The sequence below is a fragment of the Mesocricetus auratus genome, unplaced genomic scaffold (genome assembly GCF_017639785.1).
Source record: "Mesocricetus auratus isolate SY011 unplaced genomic scaffold, BCM_Maur_2.0 Super-Scaffold_100010, whole genome shotgun sequence".
NCBI classification, from domain to species: domain Eukaryota; kingdom Metazoa; phylum Chordata; class Mammalia; order Rodentia; family Cricetidae; genus Mesocricetus; species Mesocricetus auratus.
In genome coordinates this window covers 18,976,575-19,003,777 of record NW_024429194.1, presented here as the reverse complement: position 1 = coordinate 19,003,777, position 27,203 = coordinate 18,976,575, and the positions used below count along the sequence as shown (strand labels likewise).

At 43.5% G+C, this 27,203-nt stretch overlaps 1 protein-coding gene across 4 annotated transcripts in view; it reads left to right on the top strand.

Annotated features, from left to right (window-relative positions):
• The first annotated feature begins 1,604 nt into the window (after positions 1–1,604).
• Ube2f (ubiquitin conjugating enzyme E2 F (putative)) overlaps positions 1,605–27,203 on the top strand; it is a 41,527-nt gene continuing 15,928 nt past the window's right edge. Inside the window, exons 1-4 of one of the 4 annotated variants that reach the window (XM_005082207.4) lie at positions 1,605–1,740; positions 5,998–6,131; positions 16,483–16,512; positions 22,006–22,071. In XM_005082207.4, the coding sequence (XP_005082264.1) occupies positions 6,014–6,131; positions 16,483–16,512; positions 22,006–22,071 (214 nt within the window). In that variant the 5' untranslated portion in view covers positions 1,605–1,740; positions 5,998–6,013. The remainder of the gene's footprint in view (positions 1,741–5,997; positions 6,132–16,482; positions 16,513–22,005; positions 22,072–27,203) is intronic. The other 3 variants (XM_005082208.4, XM_021234189.2, XM_021234190.2) reach the window with 3 other exon arrangements.

Sequence of the window (27,203 nt, the reverse complement as noted above, 5' to 3'; positions counted from 1 at the left end):
TTGCTTTTCTGAATCCTCAGTCAAGCTTTAATACATTATAAATAATATGTCACCAGGCACGTTTTTGTTGCTGTTATAATACCGGTTTTATACCCAGGGACTCCAACATGCTAAGCCTACCCTCTACTGGACTGTAGCCCCAGCCCAAGGGTGGTACTTTCTGTCAGCTGCATAGAAACGCAGGGAACACAAGCTGATCTTGATTAGTGACTGACAAAAGGAAACAAGGCTTCAAAATGGAAGGGCATATGACACACAGTTTTAGTCCTTTTCTTCAAGAAAGCAAAACTGGGAGAGTCAGTTTATTATACACATGCAGTTGGGATGGCTACTCTTGGTTGTCAATTGAACTACATCTGGAATTAACTAAAACCCAAAGGCTGGGTACATCTGCTAGGGACTTTTATTTTTTATTTATTATTGCTTATTGTTGTTTTCAGACATGGTTTCTCTATGTAGCCCTGACTATCCTGGAACTCACTCAACTGGCCTGACTGTGCTTGAACTCACAGAGATCTGACGGCCTCTGGAGTGCTAGGATTTTGTTTTTGTTTTTGAGACAGGGTATCTCTGTGTAGCTTTGGAGCCTGTCCTGGCACTCACTCTGTAGACCAGGCTGAACTCAAACTCACAGAGATCTGCCTGCCTCTGCCTCCTAAGTTCTGGGATCAAAGGCGTGCGCCACCACTGCCTGGCGTGGAGTGCTAAGATTACAGGTATCTGCTGCCACTTAATCACCAAATCTTCTGCTGGTAGCCTACATAAGGGACAGGGTAGAAAGCTCTTTGCCTGCTTGTTCTTGTCCTCACTGGCAAGTTCATCACTGGCATTAGAGTCTACTTTATACTGAAGACTAGCTAAGACATTCAGCCTCATGGGCTAACCACTTGATTCTTGGACCTTCTGTTCAAGATTCTTGGACCTTCTGTTCAAAAGCAGCCATTGTTGGATTAGCTGGACCATAGCCTGTAAGTAATTGTTTTTTTTTTTTTTTCCGTTTGTTTTGGTTTTGTTTTTCGAGACAGGGTTTCTCTGTATTGTTTTGTAGGCTGTCCTGGAACTTGCTCTGTAGACCAGGCTGCCCTTGAACTCACAGAGATCTGCCTGCCTCTGCCTCCCGAGTGCTGGGATTAAAGGCATGCGCCAGCAACGCACAGCCCTGAAGTATATTTTTAAAGTACCAAGTAAGAGAAATTAAAAAATAAGGAGCAAGAAGAGTGCCTCTACGCCCACTGGCCACGTGGAGTACTAACTACCCAAAGCCCTAGGGCAGGCTGCAGGCAGGTCGGGTCAAAAGCATTCCGTCGCAGTGCTGGGCAAAGGGACACAGCTCCACCCTCAGGCACTACACTAGTACTTCCAAGCCCTCAAGCGGTCAAATGAATGAAAACATTCCAGAAGGCGGGACGCTGGGACGCACGGGCACCGTGACCAATCACGGAAAGCCTTGGCTCTCCCTTGGCCCGCCCTCAGGTCGTGCCCTCCGCCAATGAGCGACGGCCTCCCAGTCCGACCCGCGCGCGCGGTTGTTTGCGCCTGGGGCTGCCAATAAAGTTCTTCGCAGCTTTGAATTTTTTTTTTTAAAGCGCCGGCTGCGGTCACGGCGCAGGCCCCGCCCCTCTGCTTCCGGTCCCGCCGCCGGGAGCCGGTGCGGCTGTGAGTGCTATCGTGTCTTGCTGCCGCCGCTAGTCGGGTATGGTGTTGGATGCCGGCCCGCCTCGCCTGACTCGCGGTGCTCAGGTGAGCCGGTCGCGGGGGGCTGAGCGGCGGCCGCGGCTCCTGCCTCCGGGCTCCGGGCGGGGGCCGTGAGGTCGGCGGCTGACGAGAAGCGCTGGGCGGGCAGCGAGCCCCTTGTGGCTCTGAGGGCCGGGCCGAGGCGGACGGACCCCTTGCCGCCCTCGGCAAGGTCACGGTGCCGAACTCCGGCCCGCTGCGAGACCGAGGCCACGGCGGGGAGGCCGCTGCCCCCCCCGAGGGAGGCAGGAGGCGAACGCGGCCCGCCACCGCGGCAGCGGGAAGGAGGGGCGGCCGGTCCCGCCTGGTCCGGTTCGGTCCCTGACCCGGTGCCGCGGCGAGTTATCTCGGGTGTGGCCTTCTCCCCGACGGGCTCAGTTTCCTCCGTCTTGGGTGGGCATTGGACCCGCCCCTCGCCGCTGCCGGTGGGTCGGAGCGGCCGGAGAAGGCTTCGTGCCGGGGAGCTTGGCCTGTAGTTGGGAGTTGGCTCTCCCTAAGTGCCTGATAGGGAGGGCTAGGTGGTGAAGGGAGAGAGGGCATCCCAAGACCTGGTGATGAGATTGAACACAGGTCCCAGAAATGAGCAGGCTGCTGTTGAATAGACAGTGAGGCGGCGGCTGGTGGGCCTGGTGCCCAGGCTCCCTAGCTGGTGGGACAGGAGCTGGGCAGTGGGAGAGAGACACGTTGGGAATTAAGAGCACATAGTGATGGGGGAGCTTCAGGAACCCCACCTGGGCGGAACTACCTGGCATTCGGTACCCGAAATCAAAGATGGGCTTCAGAGGTGGGCTGTCAGTAAACCTGGTAGGCAAGAGTCGCCTGGGAACTGCCATACAGTACGGCACTGGGGTGTGGACTAAATGTCCTCATCTGTTTCCTTAGGCTTGGGAGGTTAAATACGTGTCCCTAGTGACCTGTAGTTCTGATTTAAATGGTTGCATCGGGACTTGGATTGGGATGGTTTGTGAGGAAGTTAGCCTCACCTTGAGCTGACTGGCAGGTGACACGGGCCTGATTTCACCACAGCACATAGGAATGCTGAGTAAACAGGATTGATGAGACTGGTAAATAACAAGCTGGAGTCATCTTTGGTGGCTGGCCTAAAAGTCGGTCCCACCCAGAGGAGGAACTAACTGGGCCAATTACAACTTGTGGAATTCACAGACTGAGCGTGCTGTTCAGAATAGCTGATCTGTTCCCAAAATACTGCCTTAGTCAGTGTGATTTTCAAGAAACGGGAAGTTCGGGTTGAAGTCAGGTTTTCCAGAGGTGGGATGTGTTGAGGAGAATTCTGAAATGACTGCAGGTGGTCTGCTAGCCTTTAGGTAGCTTGAGTAATTATTTTCGTTCCCTTTGTATAGATTTAATTTTCTGATTATGGAGCCATTTCTCGATTGAGGCTGGTTTGTTCCTCCTGTGGCATTCGAGAGTGAAGTGGTACAGATGATAGAGAAATCGGTGGCTGTTGTAGTCTTACGAGCCTTAGACTATTAGAAGGGGCACATTGTTTTCTGTGGGAACAGCACCAGTGTTTTCTACCCAGCATGTTTCATTTAAAGTGCACAATTTACTGAGGATTACCAGCTAGAATCTGTACCTTCCAGAACAGAGCTGGCCTCCGTGTAGGTGAGGGAAAGCATTAAGAGCAGCATCAGTGTGGCTTGAGAAGGCCTGACCATCGCCAGGTCCCTGAGCAGTGCAGCTCCTCAGGGTGTGGAGTGGCTTGTGCCCTGGCTTCATTTTCTTTTTCTTTTCTTTTTTTTTGGGGTGGGGGCTTCGAGACAGGGTGTCTCTATATTGTTTTGGAGGCTGTCCAGGCACTCGATCTGTAGACCAGGCTGGCCTCAAACTCAGAGATCTGCCTGCCTCTGCCTCCCGAGTGCTGGGATTAAAGGCCTGTGCCACCAACGCCCGGCTAATTTTCCACAAAACTATTGTGACTATCAGGGGACTGTCTACTAAACTATTAATCACTTTTGTTTTTCACTTGTCCACCATTTGCTATCAAAGGTGAAAGTCTAATGCTCCCCATGTAGAGCATCCCATATTACTCACTGGTCCTTATGCTGTCAGGCAACCCTGATGTCCCAGGGTCAGAGCGCATTAGACTTGAACTTGGCCAGGCAAACACTGCCTCATAGTCCCGTTAGAGAAATTCCTGACAAGATCATTCCAGGTGCTGGCCAAGGCAGGAAAGCATTGCTGTGTTGTGCTGTTCTGTTAGCCTTTGAACTGAAGCCTCCCTGGGGAAGTGACTTAGCAGTAGAACCATAGCTCTGTGTCTGAAGTAAAAACTTGGAAGATGTGTGTGTACATACTTGGCTCATCTCTTCAGTAGATTCCCTGAGGAAAAGGCATTGTAGAGTGGGGCGGAAGAAGCCAGTGCTAGTGTGCTTTCAGATGTTTGCCAGCTGTACTGAGTACGATTGAACTGCCCCATCACTTCATGGTTGATCAGTGTGTAAACCCGACACCGTGACCACACTTACAACACATCTTCAGGGGAAAACTAGGTTTTTGTGGTGAGTGCTTCTTGTAGCTGAGTGTTTTAGACACTCACCCTCCATGCCTTTTGTTCCAGGGCCCACATGGACATGCGTGCACACGCACATGATAGGAATCTTTCCCAGATCTCAATGCTATGAGTTTATTCATACTAACATGCAATACAAGAATTGTTTGGTGCATTTAGACAAATGCTACTTGTTTTGTTTTGGTATTTTTATTTTGCTTGTTGGTACATGATCTCCCTTTGTAGCTCAGGCTAGCCTCCAACTGACAAATCTTCCTGCTTCAGCCTCCCAAATACTGATGTTGCAGGTATGTGCCCCTGTAACCCGTGTGACCAGTCCTCAGTATGGCAGGGCCATGTACAGTTTGGAAGATGATATTCACTGTCTTTGTGATATGTGGTACAAAATGAAATCTGACCCTCACTAGGGATGCACAAAGGTGGCATGAGAAACTAGGCAGAAGACCTGAGTTTGACATGTTTTAAAGGACCAGTGAAGAGAGGAATATCCTTGTTTTCAGGGCCTAAGCCTCAAGTTTGACCTCTTAGGTAAAGCTTTCACCTGGAAATTTTTAGATTGAAAAATCATTAAACCTGAGCCAGGCATTGGTGGTACCCGCCTTTATTCCCAGCACTAGGGAGGCAAAGGTAGGCGGACATCTGTGAGTTCGAGGCCAGCCTGGTCTACAGAGCGAGTTCCAGGACAGCCTCCAAAACAATACAGAGAAACCCTGTCTGGCAAAACCAAAAAAAAAAAAAAAAAAGAGAGAGAGAGAGAGAGAAAGAAAAAAAGAATATCAAACCTTTATTGAAAGGAAATAATTTAAAAACATGCAAATATTGAACTGTTCACTTACTCTTGATAGAGTCCCTCTCTGAGGGTGTCAAGTATGAGGAATGCCTGGTTGCTGGAAGGGTATATAGATTCTGAAGGTAGGAATTGCTGACATTCTAATGTAAATTGTACTCTGGGTGCTAATGCCTTCACACACACAGGTCCATCGGTTAGAATAAATAAAGCCTCTTGTAGGGAATGCTGATCGTGGGACTGGGGAGCAGAGAACATGGGAAGTGCCTGTGCCTTCTGCCAACAGTTCTGTTGCTCTAATGCTGCTTTAACAGTTGAAGGCTTAAGGAGTGGGTGGCAGTTGTTTCACCCTTTATGTAGGCCGTCAGGCGCATTACCTCACCTGCCTTTGGATTTTGCTGTCCTTCCCAGGGAGCAAGGGAACCTGAAACTCCCAGGGGCTGGAAGCAGCCAGTGAAGACTGTCCAGTTTAGGGTATTATAATTTGCTCTTGATGCTGACATTGTAGATCAGTAAATGCAACAGTCCTTTGAAGACTCCACACTTCTCTCCAAGGGAGAAGGAAAGCTAAGCATCAGCTGTCATTTCTGCTCCCAGGCTACCTGGATTGCGTTGCTGCAGGGCCAGTTACTTCATTTGAAACAGTGAGGGCAGTGAATGTGTGCTGATTGGAAAGCTTGGGGATGGGTGAGGTTTGATCCTGATTGAATTAGCACCCATTCTGTGCCTAGTGAGTATGAAATTTGTGGCTCGCCTAAACTTAACAAAGATTCACATAGGTTATTCACATTTGTGGTGAAGGAATTCAGTTTTGTTAATAAGTGGAGAAATTTTCTACACATTCTAGAGAAAAATCTAAAGTAAAAACACCTGTGTATTTCTCCTGCCAGTTACTGTCTGGAGACAAGGTCCTTACTTAGTCTTACTCTTGCCTGTCTTCCAGAAGAAAGGTGGCAGTAATGCTAACGCTGGCAAGCAAGCTGAAGCGGGATGACGGTCTCAAAGGATCCCGGACATCTGCCTCCACATCTGACTCCACTCGGAGGGTTTCTGTGAGAGACAAGTTGCTTGTTAAAGGTAATAATCCTCCATGGAAGCTGTCTTCATACCCTGTAACAAAGTAAAGCTTGCTTGGAGCCTCTTTGGGGATGGATGTAAAGTAGCCTATTGAGTGAAAATTCTTCTTTAAAATGATTTTAACTATGAGTATCAACCAGGCATGCCTTTAATCCCAGCACTCTGGAGGAAGAGACTGGTAGATCTCCGAGTTCCATGGAGAGACCTTGTTTCAAAAAGATAAAATGAGATGTGATTGATTGTCACTTACAGGGACAGGATTATACCAGGCATAGGATGGGATTGTGTTAGGAAGGAGATGGTGTTAGAACTGTGGTGTCTGACACACCACGAATACTCTTTGTTGGCTCTGCTGCTATGCTATGTTGTGGAAAGAAGAAGACAGTAGGAATTGGCAGGCCTGAGGCATGTGGGTGCTGGTGTTATTTTTCTCTGCTGTTCCCTTTCCTGTGAGATGCACAGCAGTTCCAGCCTGGAACAGGTAATGTCTTAGGCTCATTTCCTTGTTCATACAAGACACAGCTTAGGAATCCTGTGAAAAGCTGGGTGTCTGTTCACAGAATTATCATAGTGCACAGGCACAACAACAATCACAAATGCTATATGAGCTGTTAATAATACGTATTGTAATGTTATTATTAGAATTCACTGAATCATTAAAATTGTATCCTAAGGTCATAGTTGCTGTCCATGTTTGTAAAGGAAAACTGTTTGATAAAGGGTTTACTTTTGTGTGTTGTGGGGGGTGGTATATGTGTGGCTTGCATGTTTCTGTGTGTGTGGGAAGGGCAAGGATGCACAGATGTACACTTACACACTTACAGAGGCCTTCACATGTGGAGGTGCAGAGGTTGAAGGCAGTGGGTTTGTGCAGGTTCAACAGAGTCTCTTAGGAACTTCCTGGACTGAAATCTTGAATTAGCTTAAATATTGACTAGCTTATGGATGATTGGTTAAAAGTAAAAAAACGTTTACATCTCATTCTTGCCTATAAGTCCAGAACAATCTAGATTGTAAGTTCCAGAGGGGAGAATATAGCCTGGAGCACTTCACTTGGGTGAGCCTGATGGCATTTACTTTTCAGAACCCTCAGGGTCTATTTGTAGAGGCAGCCAGAGTCAGGAGAGCCAGGATGAGGAGTTTGGGGGTATAGTTGCACGATTTAGAGCAGAGTATTTTATTTTGTAGCAAAGAAGTCTTGAGGTGTCAGCTGAGAGCAAACTGTTGCTTCTTCACATTGTCACCATCATGGTTAATAGCAGCTTTAGTGCACCAAGCACTTGAGGCCACATCCTGACTAAACTGCTGTGAAAAAATGTATATTCCTTGTAGATAATAGGTGCGTCTTTCTCATGATTTAGATAGTCAGGGAGGCTAAGGTTAAGGAAGCAGTTTTGGACTCATTGATAAAGCCACTTGCCTTACATGTACCAGGACCTGGCTCCAATCCCACCGTCAAAGAAAAAGACAAGTGTTGGTCTCTGGTGAGAACTCTACTCTGCTTCTGAGATGCGACCAGGTTGCTCTATCCTAGGAGAGGACACTGGTCCCTTCAGAAGACAAGATAAATGGCACTGAATTATTCATGTGAATAGAGCCCTCATAACTTAATCACTCCAAAACCCCACCTCTTTTTTTTGTTTGTTTGTTTGTTTGTTTTTTTGAGACAGGGTTTCTCTGTGGCTTTGGAGGTTGTCCTGGAACTAGCTCTTGTAAACCAGGCTGGTCTCAAACTCACAGAGACCCACCTGCCTCTGCCTCCCAAGTGCTGGGATTAAAGGCGTGCACCACTAATGCCCGGCTGGGGATTAGATTTTAATATGAGTTTGGGCATCTTCAGAGTATAGCAGGTATTGTGGATCAAACCATAGCAAGCATTTTAGGAGGTAATTGCCAGGATGGTGCTTCCTTTTCCATCTGAAGAGCTGAGATTTAAGCTAAGAAGCCTGCAATAGTTGGAGCAGGATGGCCAGATTTACATCTTAGGGGTGAGGCAAGCTCTAGGAAAACAGATTAAACACTGCAGTTCAAAGAGCAGAAATGCAAGTTAACAGAAAAGAGAGTTTTGACAGAGTCTCCTCCCATCCTGAGCCTGGGAGTTTTCAGATAGCTCCAGGGTGATCATAGTGAAAAACCTTTCCAGAGAAAAATCCCTTTAGGGACTTTGAAAAGAGTCTGAGTTTAGTAAGACTGCTCTAATTGGGATGATTGTCCTAGGTCATAAAGTTGGTTCCTGTGAAGATGTCTTTCATGAGTATGGACAGGGTCTAGGAAACTTTGGTTGTGTCTAGGACTTAGAACTGCAGACTGCATTCTAACAGGGGAGGCAGGAGCTTGTTTGGAGACAATAGAGTAGAGAGAGGTGAAGAAAGCAAGCTGAGGGATGATCACACTTAGAGGAGAATGTCCCCTTAGAGCCTTTGCTCAGTTCTTAGAGCTGACACCAGGCTGGCAGAAGGCTCATGCCTTCCTGCTCTGCTTTTAGTCTTGTGGGGCTGTCTTGGAAGGTGTGTAGCCTGCAGTGTGGCGGTCTACAGCCATAAAAATCCAGGATAAAGGCCATGTGTCCATAGCCCAGTGAGAGGGCATCTGGGCAGTATATCACAGAAGACTGTCCTTTTCCTGACTGTTAGCGTCCCAAAGAGCCAAAGGAAAGATTGTAGATATTAACAGGCCAAAGTAGGTGCTTTTATAAATAGGGGAGGGGTTCATGGGGCCCTGCCACTTACTAGTGAACTGTATAGTCTGGGTTCCACTCTTGTCTTCCTTTAAGCACCACCAGGCATCTTAGAGTGAGGGATAATGTGTGGTTGGGCTCTTACAATCTACCAGGGCTGCCACATACCCCTGTGCTAAGGTGGCTCCTGAACTGGAGAGAGGTCCCCAAGTCTGTTCCCAATGCTAGTCTCCCACGCTAATCTGGTGAGTGAGTGGGTCAGAGTTCAGCTTGACACGGTTGTCAGCATTTGACAGCATATGAATTGAGGGGTAGCCTAACACGGAGTCCTGCTAACAGTCAAGTAGGAGGACAGCTGTCTGAGCACAAACAGAATTATGTGTTCTGTTGAAGGTTAAACACCAGTGATGTTCTTCAGGGAACCTGGGTAGCCTCCATAAGTACACCAGACAGCATAAGGGGCCAGGAGGGTCCATGGAAGTCATAGATAGGTGCCCAGCTTGTTATTTATTGTGTGTGCTCATGTCATAAGTAGGTGGTATGAAGTCCAGGGCTACATTCTTAGCGATACTAGGCCTTTGTTAGAGGAAACTGTTTTTTGGGGGTTGTGGTTTGCATTTTAGAGTGACACTAGAACACTTTTGGTGAGTGAGTTAGTTGTATCAGTGCTCCCTAGAAGGGCTGAGACCCATGTCCTAGGAATGAAGGGCTCAACTCATATACTTGCTGGTATTGGAACTCACGTCTGCTAAGAACCATGTGCATCTCTGACTGGGCTGGCTGTTTATCTTAGCTTAGGATGCTATAACAAACCACTACAGATTGGGTAACATAAGCTACACATTTCTCATAGTTCTAGAAGCTGATTTGATGTCCAAGATCAAGTCCTAGTGAAGTCTTATTAGTTTATAAACAAATGACTCTCTGCTTGTGTCATCACCCAACAGAGAAAGAAAGGTGCCTGGGGAGAATGGTCTTCTACTGAGGACACTGATCTCATGTGTGAGTTCTGCCAAGACTGCCTAATGACCTCCAAGTGCCACTTTATTAGAGCATAGAGCTTCCATAAATGAAGATAAGGGACACAAATTTAGGCCATAGTACCTTTGGAATTCTTCCTCGGTCCCAGACCACATGAGAGAAGTTCTTAATATCTCAAGATATAAACAGGAGGGGCCCTGCCACTGTGTAAGGCAAGTGTGTTTACGTGCACCACTTTACCAGAGATTTTGTGCCCGGGTAGCGCACAAAGTAGGGCTGGGGCAGGCTGTGTCATTCGTACCATGAAGGGTATGAAGGTGGGGTAGGAGATCTGGAGGACACAGCTAGAGCCCAGTGTTGTGAGTTGCCCAAAGCAAGAAGAGCTGAGTGCATAAGGTGTGGAAGCCATTGCGGTAACTGGATTTTGTAGTCTGCTTATGATCACACTTGCAGTGGCCTCTGGTTTGGTCCTTACATAGAAAGTAAAATAATTTCTCAGAAGGAAGTTATGCAGCCTGAGTTGTGCAAGGTGTTAGGTGCCTCCCAGAAATGCTGAGCCACCTTCCAAAAGAGGTGTTGTTATCTTGTGAAAGCACTGTGCAGATTTGATGGGTGTTTTATATTCTGCACTGGGCTAGACAAAGTGCCAGGCATCTTTATTGAAATCCCATGTTCCAAGGATTCTATTCCTTTGCCGACTCTGACAGGTGGAACAGAGGAGTCTTGGTGTGGTCAGCAGGCTGTGTTTGGGGCTCTCCTCAGCCCTCTTCCTTTCTGGGTGAGTCACTGAGCATGATGAGTACAAGCAAAGGCTTACATTTATTGATGCCATGTAAAATTAGAACTTTTTTAATGTGGAAAGTTTATTGAAAGGGAGGAGAAAGAGAAAGAGACAGAGGCCTGCCTCCTCAGGCAAACGGCAGAAAGAGAAAAATGAAACTTTTTATTAAGTTTATGTGTGTATATAATGGTATTAGGTCATCTATTCACAGGCAGTGGTCTAAAGCAGTCTGAATGACTTGTCTTCCAGATTTGTACATTCAAATCTAAACATTTGAGGTGATATTGGGAGGTAATTTTTGGGGTAGTGTTGCTAGTAAAAGGAGATCCTAGATAGCTTCCTTGCCTATCCTACCATTTGAACACACAGCAAGAATTTGCTGTGAAGGCTCTGAGCCCTCACCAGATTCAGAATCTGCTGGTGCCTTGGTTTTGGCCAGCCAGTCTTCAGAATTATGAAAAATATCTGTTGTACAAACCACCCACGAATTAGATATTTTTGTTGTAACAGACCACAAAGACCAAGAGTTAGAGAACAACACACTAATTTAGGTACCTGAGCCTACTTAAAATTTTTAATGGTACTGGAGTGATTGAGGCCTGGGGTATCCAGGATTTTAGAATCCCTGTAGCTACGAGATTGTGGGGATAGTATACAGAATTCAGATTACTAAAAAGTCATAAAGTCTTTATACAATATGACTATACATGATAAGTTTTTTTTTAAATAAAGCTATTGAGTAGAATCATATAGCAGAACACTCCCTAAGTACTGATGTGATTAAGGCATTTATTTATTTATTTTCAAGACAGGGTTTCTCTGTGTAGCTTTGAAGCCTGTCTGGAAGTAGCTCTTGTAGACCAGGCTGGTTTCAAACTTACAGAGGTCCACCTGCCTCTGCCTCCCAAGTGCTGGGATTAAAGATGTGTGCCGCCACTACCACGCAGGTCTTTTTTTTTTTTTTTTAATGTGTATTGTTGTCTGCATGTATGTCTGTGTATAAAGGTATTGGAGCCCCTGGAGCTAGTTACACAGACAGGTTGTGAGCTGCCATATGGGTGCTGGGAATTGAACCTAGGTCCTCTGGAAAAACAGCCATTACTCTTAACCTTTGGGCCATCTCTCCAGTCCCCCCCCCCCCTTTTTTTTTTTGGCTTTCCAGACAGGGTTTCTCTGTGTAGCCCTATCTGTTCTGGAACTCGCTCTGTAGACCATGCTGACCTCGAACTTAGATTGCTTGCCTCTGCCTGCTGAGTGCTAGGATTAAAGGCGTGCACCACACCTGCTTGAGAGAGGGTCTTTAATCTACAGTACACTCACCATTTCCAGAAGAGAAGTGGACCATTGATCAGGACATCTGCCCGTTCCTTCCAGTCCTCCTGCCCATATGTGCTCTGTAACCAACCTTGCCTGTGCGTGCGCCCAGACTCACTTCTTCATCCTGTGGCACTGCATTTTCTCTTTTGCTTCTGCTGGTCATTATCTGTTTCATATGAAATTCTTACCTGGTGGGCAGAGTTCCAGTTGTCAGTAGGTGAGTCTGGATGACAATAGAATATGCTGGTATTTGCTTCAAAAATGGTTTAGTTTCGTGGATAGCACTTAAAAATGATGAATGTGAATGACTCATTTATGGTCTTAGCTCTCTGCCTGTCTCTCCCAGGAAGGGCAAGAGCATCCTTTAGCCTTTGAAAAAGACAGTTCAGAGTCACACACATTCAGAAACATAGTGACAGTGCACCTTTCACAGACTTATTACCTCCATTGACTTATTTTTGTTTGAGAAAGGGTCTCACTGTATAACCCAAGCTGGCTTCAAGTTCAAGTTCCTTCTACCTCAGCATATTGAGTACTGGTGTTATAGGCATGAGCCACCATACCCAGCCCTTAAGTATTTTTTAAAAGTACCTGTGACTTAGACTGCCAAGAGGGTGAACTCAAAGCTTGTGGTCAGTGATAGAACTTGTGCCTTACCAACCCCAGCAAGAGGATGGTCCTCTTCACCCCTTGACCTGTGTTGTGGATTTTATATTTCCTTCTTCTTAGCATGAGACTATCACTGTAGTAGTGCATTGGCTCTGTGCCAGGTGCCCCTGGAACATGAAGGGATGTGGTGGGCCCTGCCCCTGCCCCAGCTCCTCCTGCCCAATCACCTTTGCTCAGTGTCTGGTCTGGATTGCTGAACACTAAGGCAATCTGTCTCCAAATAGGCTATCTGTCTCCACCCAAAGCTCTGTCGTTTCATCCACAGTGCTAATAGCTGTAAGCCCAAGGGTCTCCATACCCTGAGCCTCGCTTGGCTCAAATTCCCACTCATGCCTGCAACAGTCAGCATGCCTTCCCACTTCTCTCGAAGGGCTTGTCTTGATGCTTGGCCTTTTGGTCAGGAACCTGTCTTCCCTTTCCTGCTCTGCTTTACATTTTTTTCTCTTGAATTTCCTCTATTTCACTAGCCAGCAGCCAGGTCTGATCCACAGTGCTCACTAGCTTCTTACTAACTGCCTTCTCCTGGTGCTTGCTGCCGGGTACAGAGGTCACTTGCCCCCCTCCCCTGCCCTTCTTTGTACTATTGTGTTCGCTTGAGGCAAAACTTAAGAACTAATGCTCAATCTCCTTGGGCACCTTCATGATCCTGTCCTTATTTTTGTACCTCATTTCTCATCGCTTTGCTGTGTTGTGTACTATTGCTTTGCCAACACTTATGCCTTCTGCCTGCTCTTGTACCCCATCTACCTGGGACTAAAATTCTACCTATTCTTTAAAGCAGCTTGGAGACTTCCTGTCGGTCTCAAGCTTCAGAATTTACTCAACCAAAGACCTAGACTATGCTACTTTCTGTCCAGGCATAGATAGCTTTTGCTGGCCTGTTTATTGCAGGGTGTCATGTCCTGAGTGCCCTCCCAATATTATTTTACTTGTGGTTCATTATGATTTTACAAATCTATATGCTGTATACATAGTAAAACAGTTACTATCAAGGGAATTCATAGTCACATTAGCACTCTGGACTTATTCCTATGTAACCTTAACTTTGTACCCTTTGCCTTTGCCCTTATCCCTTATCACCATTATTCGGTTTCTTTGTATTCAACAGTTTGTTTCTTCTGTGTTGGCTTATTTTACTTAGCATTGATGTCCTTTGGTCCATGTTGTCATAAATGGCAGGATCGTCTTTGCTAATGTTAGTGTTCCTTACATATCCCACAGTTTCTTTATTATTCAGTATCTTGGTTATCATGAAAAATAACTGCGGTTGGCCGGAAGGTGTTGGCACACTCCTTTAATCCCAGCACTTGTGAGGCAGAGACAGGTGGATCTCTGTAAGTTTGAGGCCAGCCTGGTCTACAGAGCGAGTTCCAGGACAGCAAGGACTGTTGCTGTTAGACAGAAAAACCCTGTCTTGGGCTGGGGTTTTGGGGAGATAACTGCAGTGAGCATGGGAGTGTTTGTCCCTCTAAACAGTGGTCTTAACCTTCCTAATGCTACGACCCTTTAATACAATTGCTCATGTCATGGTGACCCCATCCATAAAATTATTTTGTTGCTACTTTGTAACAGTAATTTTGCTACTGTTATGAATGGTAATGTAAACACCTGAGATGCACAGGTTGAGAACCTCCTAAAAGGTACTGATTCATTTATTTTTAGTATATATTCAGAAGGGTTGCTAGGTCATGTGGTAGTTTTGTTTCTCCCTCTATTTTTAGATTTTTGAGGGACTGCTATTTTTCATAACTACTGATTCACTCCCTTGCATATTGTATGAGTGTTCCATTTTCTCTGTAGCCTCACCACAGTTGTTACCTCATATGTCTAGTAGTAACGAAACCGGAAAGATGTGAGATAGCAGTCATAGTCTTGTTTTGATGCATAGTGACTGCTGGACTGCTGTGTATCTTTTCATAAAACTGTTGACATTTTTCTCTTTGGCGAAATGTCTGTTCAGGTCCTCTGCCTAATTTTTATTTTTTAATCATTCTTTTCTGTTGTGTGTGCTCCATATCTTTTACATTAAATCCTTTTCAGCTACATGATTGGCAGACATTTCCTCCTAGCCTATCTATATAGACTACACCTTTTCTTTGCTGTGCTGTAGTGCTTCAGCTTAATATAATTCACTGTTCCAGTTTTGCTTCTCTTATTTGCGCTTTAAAAAAATTACAACATTGCTAAAGCCAGGTTGGAGAATTTACTCCACCACCACCCTTGGGGCTTTTGATAGTTTGTGTAAGGGCATCTAGTTCTCCCTGGAGGCACTCACTTCCCCATGTTGTCTTGATGCTTTTGCACATTATTGACTGTATGTGTTCATAGGTTTGCTCTAACTTCCCCTTGTTTTGTTGGCCTCTTTGTTTGTTTATTTGGGACAGGGTTTCTCTGTGGCTTTGGAGGCTGTCCTGGAGCTAGTTCCTATAGACCAGGTTGGTATGAAACTCTCAGAGATCCGCCTGCCTCTGCCTCCCGAGTGCTGGGATTAAAGAGCTAGTTCCAGGACAGGCTCCAAAGCTACACCGAGAAAAACCCTGTCTTGAAAAAACACTTTGTTGCTCATCTTCAAGATTCTGTGGATCTTACGGTTCTAGAGGTTCTGTGAAGAATGCCACTGAAATTGTGATGGGGATTGCACAGTGTCTGTAAATTTCATTGGGTGGTGGGTCCCATTTGTTTGGTCCATAGTATTTTACAGTTTGAGTATACAGATGCTTTATCCTCATAATTAAATTTAGCCATGAATAATATTTTTGGTAAATGGAATCGCTTTCTCAGTTTCTTTGTCTTTTTGTACAGTGTTGGAGATTGAACCTAGGGCCTCACATAGACAACATTCTACCCCTTAGCTACTCCAGCCCTCAGTTTTCTTTCTTTCCTTTTCTCTCTTCCTTTTAATCTCCTTCCCTCTTGTTTTTATGTGCCTTTTTATTTTTAGTTTTTAAAGACAGGATATGGTTCTGGAACTACTGGATGGCTTTGAACGTCTAGAGAGCTTGTATTACAGGTGTGTACCACCACACCTGACATTGCTTTTTTATTTTAAATAATCCATTATTAATGTAACAGATTGTTTTTTGTGTGTTGATCTTGTTTTCTTTGACTTTATTTGTTAGAACTTCTTTCTTTGGGGGTTGAGACAGGGTTTCTGTGTGTAACAGAGCCCTGACTGGCCTCAAACTCAGACCTGCTTGCCTTTGCTTCCTGAGTACTGGGATCAAAGGTGTGCGCCACCACACCTGGCATTAGTTTTAATGTTTATCGTTTGCTGTTGGGATCTAGGCCTTCTCTGTGTGATACATCTTCTATAAACAGCCCTGATGATTCTACTTCCTCTAGTGCTCTGTGGAATAGTGGTGAGAGTAAGCATATTGTTTTCTATCAACCAGATGGTAGAGAGTGAGACCTTGGCTCTTTTGATAGGGTGATACTGGGAAGGAGAGCTGTAGTTTTGACCTGTGGAAGGATGCTGGGCTTAAACACCAGTAAGTTACTGAAGGTGTGAACTGAATGGTCTGAAGTCTCATGGGAGAGGTCTGAGGTCAAGAAATGTAAGTTACAAGGAGGTAACTTGTAGGCATATTGGAGAAGAGACATATAATCACAGTTTGAAAAAAGTAGATCTGTTGCATAGGAAGAATCATTTTATAAAAGCACTGTAGTTACTGCTTACCTGTAGGCAGTTGCTGTGTTGATGTGACATGGCTTTTATTCTTATTAGAGTGATGAGTTGTCTTTTTTTTTTCTGCATTTATTGATTGGTACTCTGCATGTCACCTTGTATTTATGAAAACTAAATAGCTTAAAATATTAATTTTAAACCAGGTTTCAGTTCATCTAACTTCTGTAATCATAGAAGAAATTACTATTTTAAACTGATAATATGAAGATTTCTACTAACAACAGTCTCTTTATTTTTACAGAAGTTGCAGAACTTGAAGCTAATTTACCCTGTAAGTATAGCACGCTGGTCAAATTAGTACTATATAGTGATGACATGAAGAAAACTTGTTTTAATAACTGTGAATAGCAAAAAACCTGTTTTGTGTATATTGGAAATGAATGTTAATTTTGTACAAGAAGAATTTTTTGCAATATCTAATAAAATGAGGTTCTAACTGGGTGTAGTGGCACATGCCTTGGGAGACAGAGGCAGGTGGATCTCTGAGTTCGAGGCCAGACAGGTTAAGACAGTGAGTTTCAGAATAGCTGTGGCTGTGTAGACGGATCTTGTCTCAAAAACAACGAAGAGGTTCTTTAGTCCTTCTGAATAGCACATGTAGAATACTGTCTCAGTGTCATGGAAGCATGTTAGGTCAGTTGCCTTCTGTTCCTCCTCCTCCCTGAGAGGAAAGAGTGTGAGCGCACAGCCCTGCTCTATGGGGCATGCTCCCATTTGGTTCAGAAGGTGTTTACTGGTCATTTGTTTTTGCTTTGAGGAAAGGCAGCTGCACAGCTCTTCACCCACAGACTTCTCCCTTGATCGGTCGGTCTTTCCTGCCAGCTCATGGGTCTGCCTATGTAGTCATTCAGACATGTACTTGAATAACATATAAGAGATTCTATTTTTCTGTCACTAATCTTCCCTCAAATCTTTTACATGTCTTTGAAAGTCTGAAAGCTTTGACTGTTTTACTATTTGTTAAAACTTTTTGTTGTGTTATTTGGTTTAAAAGTAGTTCTGAGTCTAAGGATGCCTGCTAATATAGGTAATGCATGCTGTGTGGTGGTTTTCTGATTGTGTAAGTATTGCAGAGGACTTGGGTTTTTTTTTTTTTTTTTGGTTGGTTTTTTTCAAGACAGGGTTTCTCTGTGGCTTTGGAGGCTGTCCTGGAACTAGCTCTTGTAGACCAGGCTGGCCTCGAACTCACAGAGATCCACCTGCCTCTGCCTCCCAAGTGCTGGGATTAAAGGCGTGCACCACCAACGCCCGGCTAGTAGGACTTGGGTTTTGATGTGGAGTTCCATCTAATATTTCTTAGAGAGGCTTCATTCCCACCAGCACCTAAAGTTGGTGGCCTGCAACCCTTGGGTGGTTGTAAAATTAGTTTGTGAGGGCAGAGACAAGTTGTTAAAGGGTTTTTGTTTTGTTTTTAAGACAGGCCTCTCTGTAGAGCCCTGGATAGTCTGGAACTTACTACATAGATCAGGCTGGCCTTAAATCAGAGTTCCGCTTGTCTCTGCCTCCTGGGATCAAAGGTATTCATAACTTGGCCAGGCTGAACAATCACTTTTGATGTCTAACATTTGTGTGAGGGAAGAATAGATTATGATAGAAAATATATTTATTCCATGGACCTCAGCCAAACATCTTGAAATTTTGTGGATTGACCTCAAAGTTACTTCCATTCAGAACTGAAGGTATTGTCTGAGAATTTTATTGAAATGTTAATTTTGAAGCTGGGGGATAACTCAGTGCCCTGGTTTCAATTACAGATGTGGGAGTGGGAGGAGTAATTCTACCTACTAAGGGAAAAGCAAAAGGGTGTGCTTTTACACGCCTTTAATCCCAGCACTCGGGAGGCAGAGGCAGAGGCAGGCGGATCTCTTGAGTTTCAGGTCAGTCTACACAGAGAAAACAATTCTGTCTCTAAAAACAAAACAAAGAATGCTTAGGAAAGTAAATGCACATGGGTGTGATAGACAAGCAGGATGGCAGCAGCCTGGAGCCAGGTGATAAGCTTGTTTGTCTGTCTCCCTGCCTGTGTGTTGGCACATTTCTATACTTCTATAGCAAAAGCACCACATCGTGTTTTTCTTTTTCTTTTTCTTTTTCTTTTTTTTGTAGTTCAGTCTTTCCACTGTCTGTGGCTCACACATATATGTTCAAAGTGTCTTTTCATTAGAGAACACAGAAAGTGTCCACTTAGAGCTAGCTTGTGTGTTTGTGAATCTTGGAGAATCTGGAAAAGATGTCTGTTTCCCATGCTGTGGCTAAGATAGCAGATTGTATGCATTATTTGACACTCTGCTTTTTACTCTTTCTTTCTTCATGTTTTCACAAATCTGCCACTCATCATCCTGAAGAAGAAACTAACCACCACAGACTAATTCTTCCATGTCTGTTTTAAAACTTTTCTAAAATATTTAAAAAGCCATAAGGATAGCTTTCTATGTGGCAGTGTGATTAGTAACTGCAGAATGACCTCAGAGCTCTGTATGTACAAGTGCATAGAGACTTTTCTTGAAATGCTCATCTCTTTAGATAGGTCCTGTTGTATATAAAGAAGACTAATTCTAGCGTTTTAAGATTCTCTCTCTCTCTCTCTCTCTCTCTCTCTCTCTCTCTGTGTGTGTGTGTGTGAGTGTGTGTGTGTGTGTGTGTACATTTCTTTTCTTGAGCTTTGAACTTTGTTTGATTTTGGTGGTATCATTGACTTTTAAAACTTTGTTTTACTCATTTATGTATTCTTGGAAGGCTAATCCATTTCAGAGATTCCACATTTAAACCCTCATTAAAAGAAAAAGGGTGTCAGGTACTATAAACATGGATAACACCAATCTCAAATAATGATTTGAGATTTTCTTACCTGTATTTCAAAGGATGCTATTTCTATTTTCAAAATAAGGTCAAGATAAAACAGTTCAAGATGGTATAGACAGGATTCTCTAGCAAGGAGCCCAGGAACATAGGAAATAATCCTAAGAGTTAACATGGGAGTATGTAAAATTAGGAAGGAGGCAGTCACCATTGAGAAGAGACAGTCTACAGAATACATAGAAAATTCTTTGCCATGGGCCCATAAGATGACTCAGAAGGCAAAGGCACTTGCCATGCAAGCCTGGAGACCTGAATTAAATTCCTGGAACTCGTGTAACGGGAGAGGGAGAGAACCACCTCTATAAAGTAAGTTGTCTGCCAACTTCCACATTTGTGCCATGGTATGTGCACCCACATACATCATGTGTATGTACACACAGACACACACACTAGTAATTTTGATGGTTTAAAAATCTTTGCCACAAATGCATCAGATAGGGCATTAATATCCAGTCTACATAAAGAACTGTAAAAGCTAAGCAACAAAAACCAGTCAATAAATGGGCTAGTGAATTTTAGACAATTCTCAAAAGAAGAAATACAAATAAATTCTTGAGAAAGTGTTTAGCATCCTTGGCCATCAGAGAAATCTAAATTCAAACAATTTGGAGATATAACCCAGTTACAATGGGTGTCATCAAGAAAACAAATGACAAGACATGCTATGGAGGATGTGGGAAAAGATGGCCCTTATGAATAACCTTGTGTGATCACTGTAGAAATCAATATGGAAGTTCTTCCAAAAACAAAGAAAGAAAATAGAACTTAGATATAACCCAGTTATACCACTCTTAGGTGTATACTCAAAGGATTCTGTAAGTCAACATACCAAAAAGTTGCTTGTACAAATGCATTTAGAGCTACATTATTCACAAGAGCCAGAAAGTAGAACCGTTAGAATTTGAGTAAAGAAAATGTACATACACATAATAGAATTTTTTGTATCTGTAAAGAGAAATGAAGTCATGGCATTTGCAGGAAAATGAATGCAGCTGGGGATCTTTATGGTAAGAGAAGTAAGGGAGGCTCATAAGCACCATGTTTTCTCATATGCAAAAACTAGATGTAAAATTAGACATGTGTGTATCTGTAAGGGGGAGCTCTCAAAACTAGGAAGGGGCTAACCGATGAAAAAAATAAGGTAATATATTCCATGGAAAAGGAAAAGGAAGCTGGAAGTAACAAGAAGAAAGGAAAGCAGTTTGACAGGGATGGAGGGAAGGTTGGTGGGAAGGAGAATAAGTGAGGGGAATGAGAAAGGGTGCATGAAGATGACGTGATGAAACCCAATGCTTAATGAAACTTGCTTTCAGTGCACATAGTTCTAAATGTGGTTTGGGAGAAAGTCTTGACCTATTGCTTCAAGTCTCTTTATTTTTTTAAACGTGTATTTTATTTTTTAAAGATTTATTTTATGTGCATTGGTGTCTGACCTGTCTGTGTGTCTGTGTGAGAGTATCTGACCCCCTGGGACTGTGAGTTACAAACAGTTGTCAACTGCCATGTGGGTGCTGGGAATTGAACCTGGATTCCCTGGAAGAGCAGCCAGAGCTATTAACTGCTGAGCCATCTCTCCAGCCTGAGTCTCTTTATTTCTAAAGTAAAGATTATGGTACTGTATTTCAAAAACTGCTTCTTATCCCGTAGACTCGGGGTTTTCTCCTCCTACTGTAAAAGAGGAAGTCCATCTCAGTCTTAAATTGTTCTGTGTTTTATCTCATTGTTTTATGTATGACATGCTTATTAAATACCCAAATGTGATCTCAGACTAGTCACTGGACCCCTCTGAGCCTTCTTCACTTCCATCCAAGTCAGTAACATTGAACTAAATGGTCTTTAAGGTTATTTCTCACTATATTTGAATCCTATTTTTGTTGAAAATTTTATCAATGTAGAACTGAACAAGTGGGGCTTTTGTAAGCAATAATCTTAGTAGATACACTCAGAAATTTATACTTGTATCTTCTGAGTTCTATGAACATAGGAAAATTTCCTCAATATTCTTTACAGATCCATAAGACCTTTCTTAAGTGATAGCTGTCCTGCGTCCTTTGTGAAGGAAGCAGACAGTGCAATAGACAGCTTCCCTTGACTATATCCTTGACTTTGCTGGCTCTTCGTGATGGTGAGCTTGTCCTGACTCAGACCCTTCTTGGTTGATGACCACAAAAGCCCAGAACATTGCTACTGACTGAGCAAAGCATCCTGTCACAGAGTAAGCTGACTTAACCAGTTAAGTGTGAAGTTTTGGCTTTTTTGCTTTCCTGAGACAGTGTCTCACTATGTAGGCTAGGTTGACCTTGAATTCACAGAGGTCTGCTTGCCTTTTGCCTCCCAGGTACTAGGATTAAAGATGAATGTTCTCTGCACTCTAGAGGCAGAGACAGAGGCAGGTGGATCTCTGAGGGGTTTTTTGTTTTGTTTTGTTTTTTGTTTTTTTTTTTTTTTCCTCCAATGTTACACTAAATGCTGGGTGGCAGCTAATTCTAAGGCATTTCCTTTCTGACTTCTGATCACGGACATGCATGTCTATTAATCTCCTTGGTACAGAGTAAGTTGGACAGAAGTTTGACCTGGTTCTTTTCCCAGTTTTTCCTTATTTAGTTAGCCTTTACCCACATACATTAATGTCTTTGAGAGATAGTGTTTTTTTGTTTTTAGAGTAAATAGCACAATTCTCTAATAAAAAGATTCTTTAGTGACCATTTAAAAGTTGCAGTAAATACCTTGATTTGGAATTAACTAGTAAAACTAGAATGGCAAAAACAACAACAAAACTGTTGGAGTATAGCAACCCACTAGTTGCTTTATGAATCAGTAACTGACTTCTGTGTGTTCAAAGATTAGCTCAGAGTGTGGACAGCTGCTCACACAGACCATCCTAATATGGCTATTTCTTTTGCAGGTACATGTAAAGTACATTTTCCTGATCCAAACAAACTTCATTGCTTTCAGCTGACTGTAAGCCCAGGTAATAAATACTTCTGCATACTTCAGTGTTCGTGTAATTTTCAAGCAGCAAGTGTAAAGGTCCGCCCATATCTGTCTTTCTCTGGATAGTATCTAAAAGTTAAGGATAGTATCTAAAGACTTAGTAAGATCGCCCATGCCCTAAAATGTTAAGGCCTATGCCTTGTAGCCAGATAGCAAATGAGTGTTGATGACTCTGTAAAAGCCAGACAGCTAATGCTGACTGCAGCCTACTGTTGAGTGTGGGTTTTGATAATACTCCAGAGGAACCTGACCTGGGTGAAGTTGCTTAGCTGCTCAGCTGCAGCCTCCATAGAATGGGGGTCAAACAGGATAACATCAGAATTAAATGGTTACACACCACTTGGGCCCAGATTCTAGCAGACAGAGTTCTAACTGCCCTCCTTAGGACTGATTATATGCCTGTCTCCAGGGCAGCAGCATATCTCCTTGGTCAGACTTTCTTAGTGAAGATGCTGGAACAGGAGTTGCTGATCACCAACCCATGTTGGCCTCCAGGAGCCAATCATTGGTAGCCAGTTCATGCTACTGTTAGGTGGGGTAGGAAGAGTAAGGGAATCTGAGTCTCAGGGTTTCCCCAACCAGCCCATAGTTGTTTGAAGGAGGCACTGGGGTGGAAGCGGAGTCAGCTGTGTTCCCTCTGCACTTGCTGTATGACGTGAAAGTGTTGGGAGTGTCCAGAAGAGGGCATTGTTCACTTCCAAGGATTATGATGCAGACGAAAGGGAAAGGGATGATTTGTCTTCAGGTCATACTGACAAAATAATGTGACACTTGTTAAGGCTGGAGTGGTCTGACCTTTGGGGTTTTGAGTAGGTGTTCAGAACTGTTCTGGGGCAATTAGTCCATAGATGTTTCTGGCATCATTTGGCAACTATAAAGTTCATATTATTACTTGAGCTGAGATGCACAGAAGAAGAAGAAAACAAAGAATGAAAAGTTTTGCTGTAGAAAGAGAAGGTGTTGTCTTATTTGGGAGAGGTGGGGAAGGAGTGAAGAACTGAGAATGAGTCATGAACTAATTAAAATTGAGAGGTACAGGTATGTGATAATGAGTCCATGCGTGAGCCATGGCCTTGTCTCTGCAATGAGAATGTTTATAATAGGAAGTATCCTGTTTAGAATGTTTTGATATCTGTAATTCCATTTACATTTAGCTGCAGTGGTGCATGTTTATAATCCTAGCACTTTAAGAGGCTGAGACAGGAAGCTCATGAGTTCAAGGCCAGTTTGGGCTACCAAGCAAAACCCTATCTTAAACCTATGTAACGGTTTTACAGAGTGCTCTGGGACATTGTAACTGGTGTAATACCAGTTGCTTACCCCATATTTAGATGTGGTGTGCTTTGCATGCGTGCTATCTTTGAGTGGGTGAGATGAAGTCCCTGTCCGTTCTGAACCATGTGTGTTATGTGTTAAGGAGCATTGACTACACGGATGCCTTCCCTTATCCCAGAGTCGCCATGAAGAATGTTATTTCCTAAGTACTCTGGCTTGTGTGTTGTAGTTGGCTGGGTTCTGTCAGTCCAGTGGCTACTCTAGTACACCTCTTCAGTCCTTTGCTGCTTACAGACCCCTGTTTTTTCCAGACTGTTTAGTGTCATATGATTGTGTTTTTGTGATTTCGTCTGTTTTTTCTCTCCTCTCCTTGTTTTGCCTGTTTATTTATTCTTACTAAATCCTATGAATGTGATTACTGAGATAAAATGACCACACCTTTATCCTGGTTGTCTCTGACAGGAAACAACTGTTATAGGTTCAGTATTCACCATTTAGTGCCTGGGAATGCATTTAACTGTATGTTTACCATGCTCTCTGCTCACTGAATGTAGACTCTTGATTATGAAAATCAGAATCAAGAGTAGAAAACTTCACTCTTGATTGAATATATGGCTATGGCAAAGATCTGCCTGTTCTAAAAATGTGCCTAGAATTGTGATTTCGGGGGGGGGGGGATATTATAGTCATGCTCCTTAATGCTGAAAAGAAGTATAGATGCTGAACAGGGAAGTTGTAGCTCCATGTCTAGGTATGAAGGTGTGGCTCTGAAGCTGGCTCGTTTGTAGTCTTATAATAAGACCTAAAAACTGAGTCATGCATGTAACATAGGCCATAGATGGTTATGATGGAGGACTATCCTATTTCCAGCATCTGTCCTCACTTTCCATAATTTTGCAGTGGTCCTTCAAGCTTAGAAATATGTGTTTCAGAGAATAAAAAGAAAAGCAATTTACTGATGAGACAGAATAGCACTAGTAAGTGAACTCAAGTAAAAATGAAGCAAAACAAAACAGAAATTAACCCTGCTCCCAACAGTTGGGCCAGGGAATTTGCTTTAGCCCTCCTGACATGGTATTGGAGGCTTTAGACTATCAAGGGCATAAACTTGATAGTGATTTGTTTCTCTTATTTCCGCACTTGTTTAAGACAGAGTTTGCATGTAGCCCAGGCTGGCCAGGGACTTACTATATAGTTTGGGCAGGCCTCAAGTTCAAGAGCCTGCTGCCCTAGCCTCCTGAGTTGAGTGTTAGGTTGTAGGCATGAGCCACCATTCTTGTCTTAGCATTTACAGTTTGTTTGTTTGAGACAGTGTCTCACTATGTAGCTCTGGCTGTCCTCTGCCTCCCAAGTGCGCAGATTAAATGTGTGCACCATAATGAGCTGCTTAACTTTTACTTTTTGTTTTGTTTTTCGAGACAAGGTTTCTCTGTGGCGTTGGAGGCTGTCCTGGAACTAGCTCTTGTAGACCAGGCTGGTCTCGAACTCACAAAGATCCACCTGCCTCTGCCTCCCAAGTGCTGGGATTAAAGGTGTGCGCCACCAACGCCCGGCAACATTTACTTTTTTAAATCAGTTTTACTGAGGAATAAAATTACAAACAGTAAAATGTACTGACCTGAGTTTCAGAGTCTTTATGTTGTGTCATCCTCACAACCCTAACAAAGATGAGAAGTGCTGCTATGTCCTGAAGGCCACTCTGCCTCTCCCATCCCACCACTGGTCCTTTCTGATTTTCTTACCATAGTTGAATTTTATTTGTGTGAAAGCTTTTTTCATACATTTTCCCCTTCATTTCTTTTTATTTTATTATTTTTGTTTGTTTGAGACAAGATTCCTCTGTGTAACAGCCCTAGCTGTCCTTGAATTCATTCTGTAGACCAGGCTGGCATTGAACTCTCAGAGATCCGCCTGCCTCTGCCTCTGGAAAGGCGTGCGCCACCACCATCCAGTCATTCCCTTCCTTTCTGTCTGAGTGGAATTTCTAAGTCATATGAGAGATGTGCCTTCCACTTGAATTGTAAGATTTTATTGAAGCAGAAGTTGTTTGGAATGAATGGTTGTTTGTCCTGCTAATTAATGTCTAGGGTATGTGGTGATCATACAGAAACTTGTGTGTGATTCACCATGACGTGTCACAGTTTCAGACATCATTCGTACTTTCATCCCTGGTTCTTTATAGTGATTTCTAATTTCACTGTGAGGTTAACCACTGAGGAAAGGGTAAATTTTAAGAATAGTTTTTTTTCCACCTTGGTGACTCTTTCAAATAACCCTAAAACCAGATGGCACTTGCCTTTTATGTGTACTAGAAATGTGGTGTAAGCTGTCTGCCATCAGTGTCTTCTCACGTTGAGCAAACAGTCGTGCTCTTTCCTTTGGCCCTTCGAAGAACTCTACTGGTGTGATGGTACTCCGTGGACCACAGTGTCACCTGATGGACAGGCATGTCATCTCTTTCATGCTGATTTCTCCTCTTCCCTAACTCACAGCTCCCAGCCTCATTCTCTCTGAGAATTCTCAGGCCATTTAGTACCGTTGTTATAAATAGCTTCTGAGCTGAATTGTGGCTCAGTAATAAGAGTGCTTGCCTAGCATTCATGAGGACATTTTGGTGGTTACCAGAAAAATGTAAATGTAAAAAATTTAAGTATAGGCTGGGCAGTGGTGGCACACGCCTTTAATCCCAGCACTCAGGTAGGCAGATCTCTGTGAGTTCAAGGCCAGCCTGCTCTACAAAGCTATACAGAGAAACCCTGTCTCAACAAACAAACATATAAATATATACACACACATACATAAAAATATACAATGAGGGCCAGTGAAATAGCTCATTGGGTAAAGGCACTTACTGACAACATAAATTCAATCCCTGGAGTTCATATTGTGGGAGGAAACTCCTATAAATTGGCCTGACTATGTGCGTATGGCCATACTAATACTAAACAAATAACACACTAAAATAAGTAAATAACTTCAATGAAATTTAATGTATTCAATTCTCAGCAACCACATGGTGGCTCACAACTGTCTACAATGAGATCTGGCGTGTGCAAGCATGCAGGCAGAACACCGTTGTATATTTATTTATGTATATGAACGCTCTATCTGCATATACAACTTTATGTGAGAAATGGGCACCAGATCTTATTATAAATGTTGTGAGCTACCATGTGGTTGCTGGGAATTGAACTCAGAACCTCCATAAGAACAACCAGTGCTCTTAACCACTGAGCCATTTCTCCAGCCCCCTAAATAAATAAATCTTTTTAAAAAATGTCTTAAGCATGCCTGCTGCCATGCTCCCTGCTATGGCAGTGATGGGCCATTAGCCCTCTGAAACCATAAGGTCAAATATACTCCTGTAAGTTACCTTGTCTTAGTATTTTATTACAGCAATAGAAAAGTAATACGAAAGGTAAGTTCAAAGTTAAAACAAAAATCTTACAAGTATTTTCACAATCTTGGAATTGATTTCTAGATCTACTACATTGTTGGGCAGTGGTGAAAGTAGATTAGAAGAGGCTTAGCCAGACATGCACTGGAATACTTGGTAAAGTTTGAGCCCTAATGAAACCCACTTTTCTGACTCCTGTTATAGCTGCCATTCTTCCTGCAAAGCGTGTTGTTGTACATTAAGTACTCAGAGATGAGAATATTGAAGATGAATCATTTTAGCATGCCTTGCTTACACCATAATGAAAAGTCTTACCACATTCTTTATACTTCATTTAAAACTTGGTGCTGGTCGCACACCTTTAATCCCAGAGGCATGCGGATCTCTGTGAGTTTGAGGCCAGCCTGGTCTACAGAGCAAGTGCCAGGATATGCTCC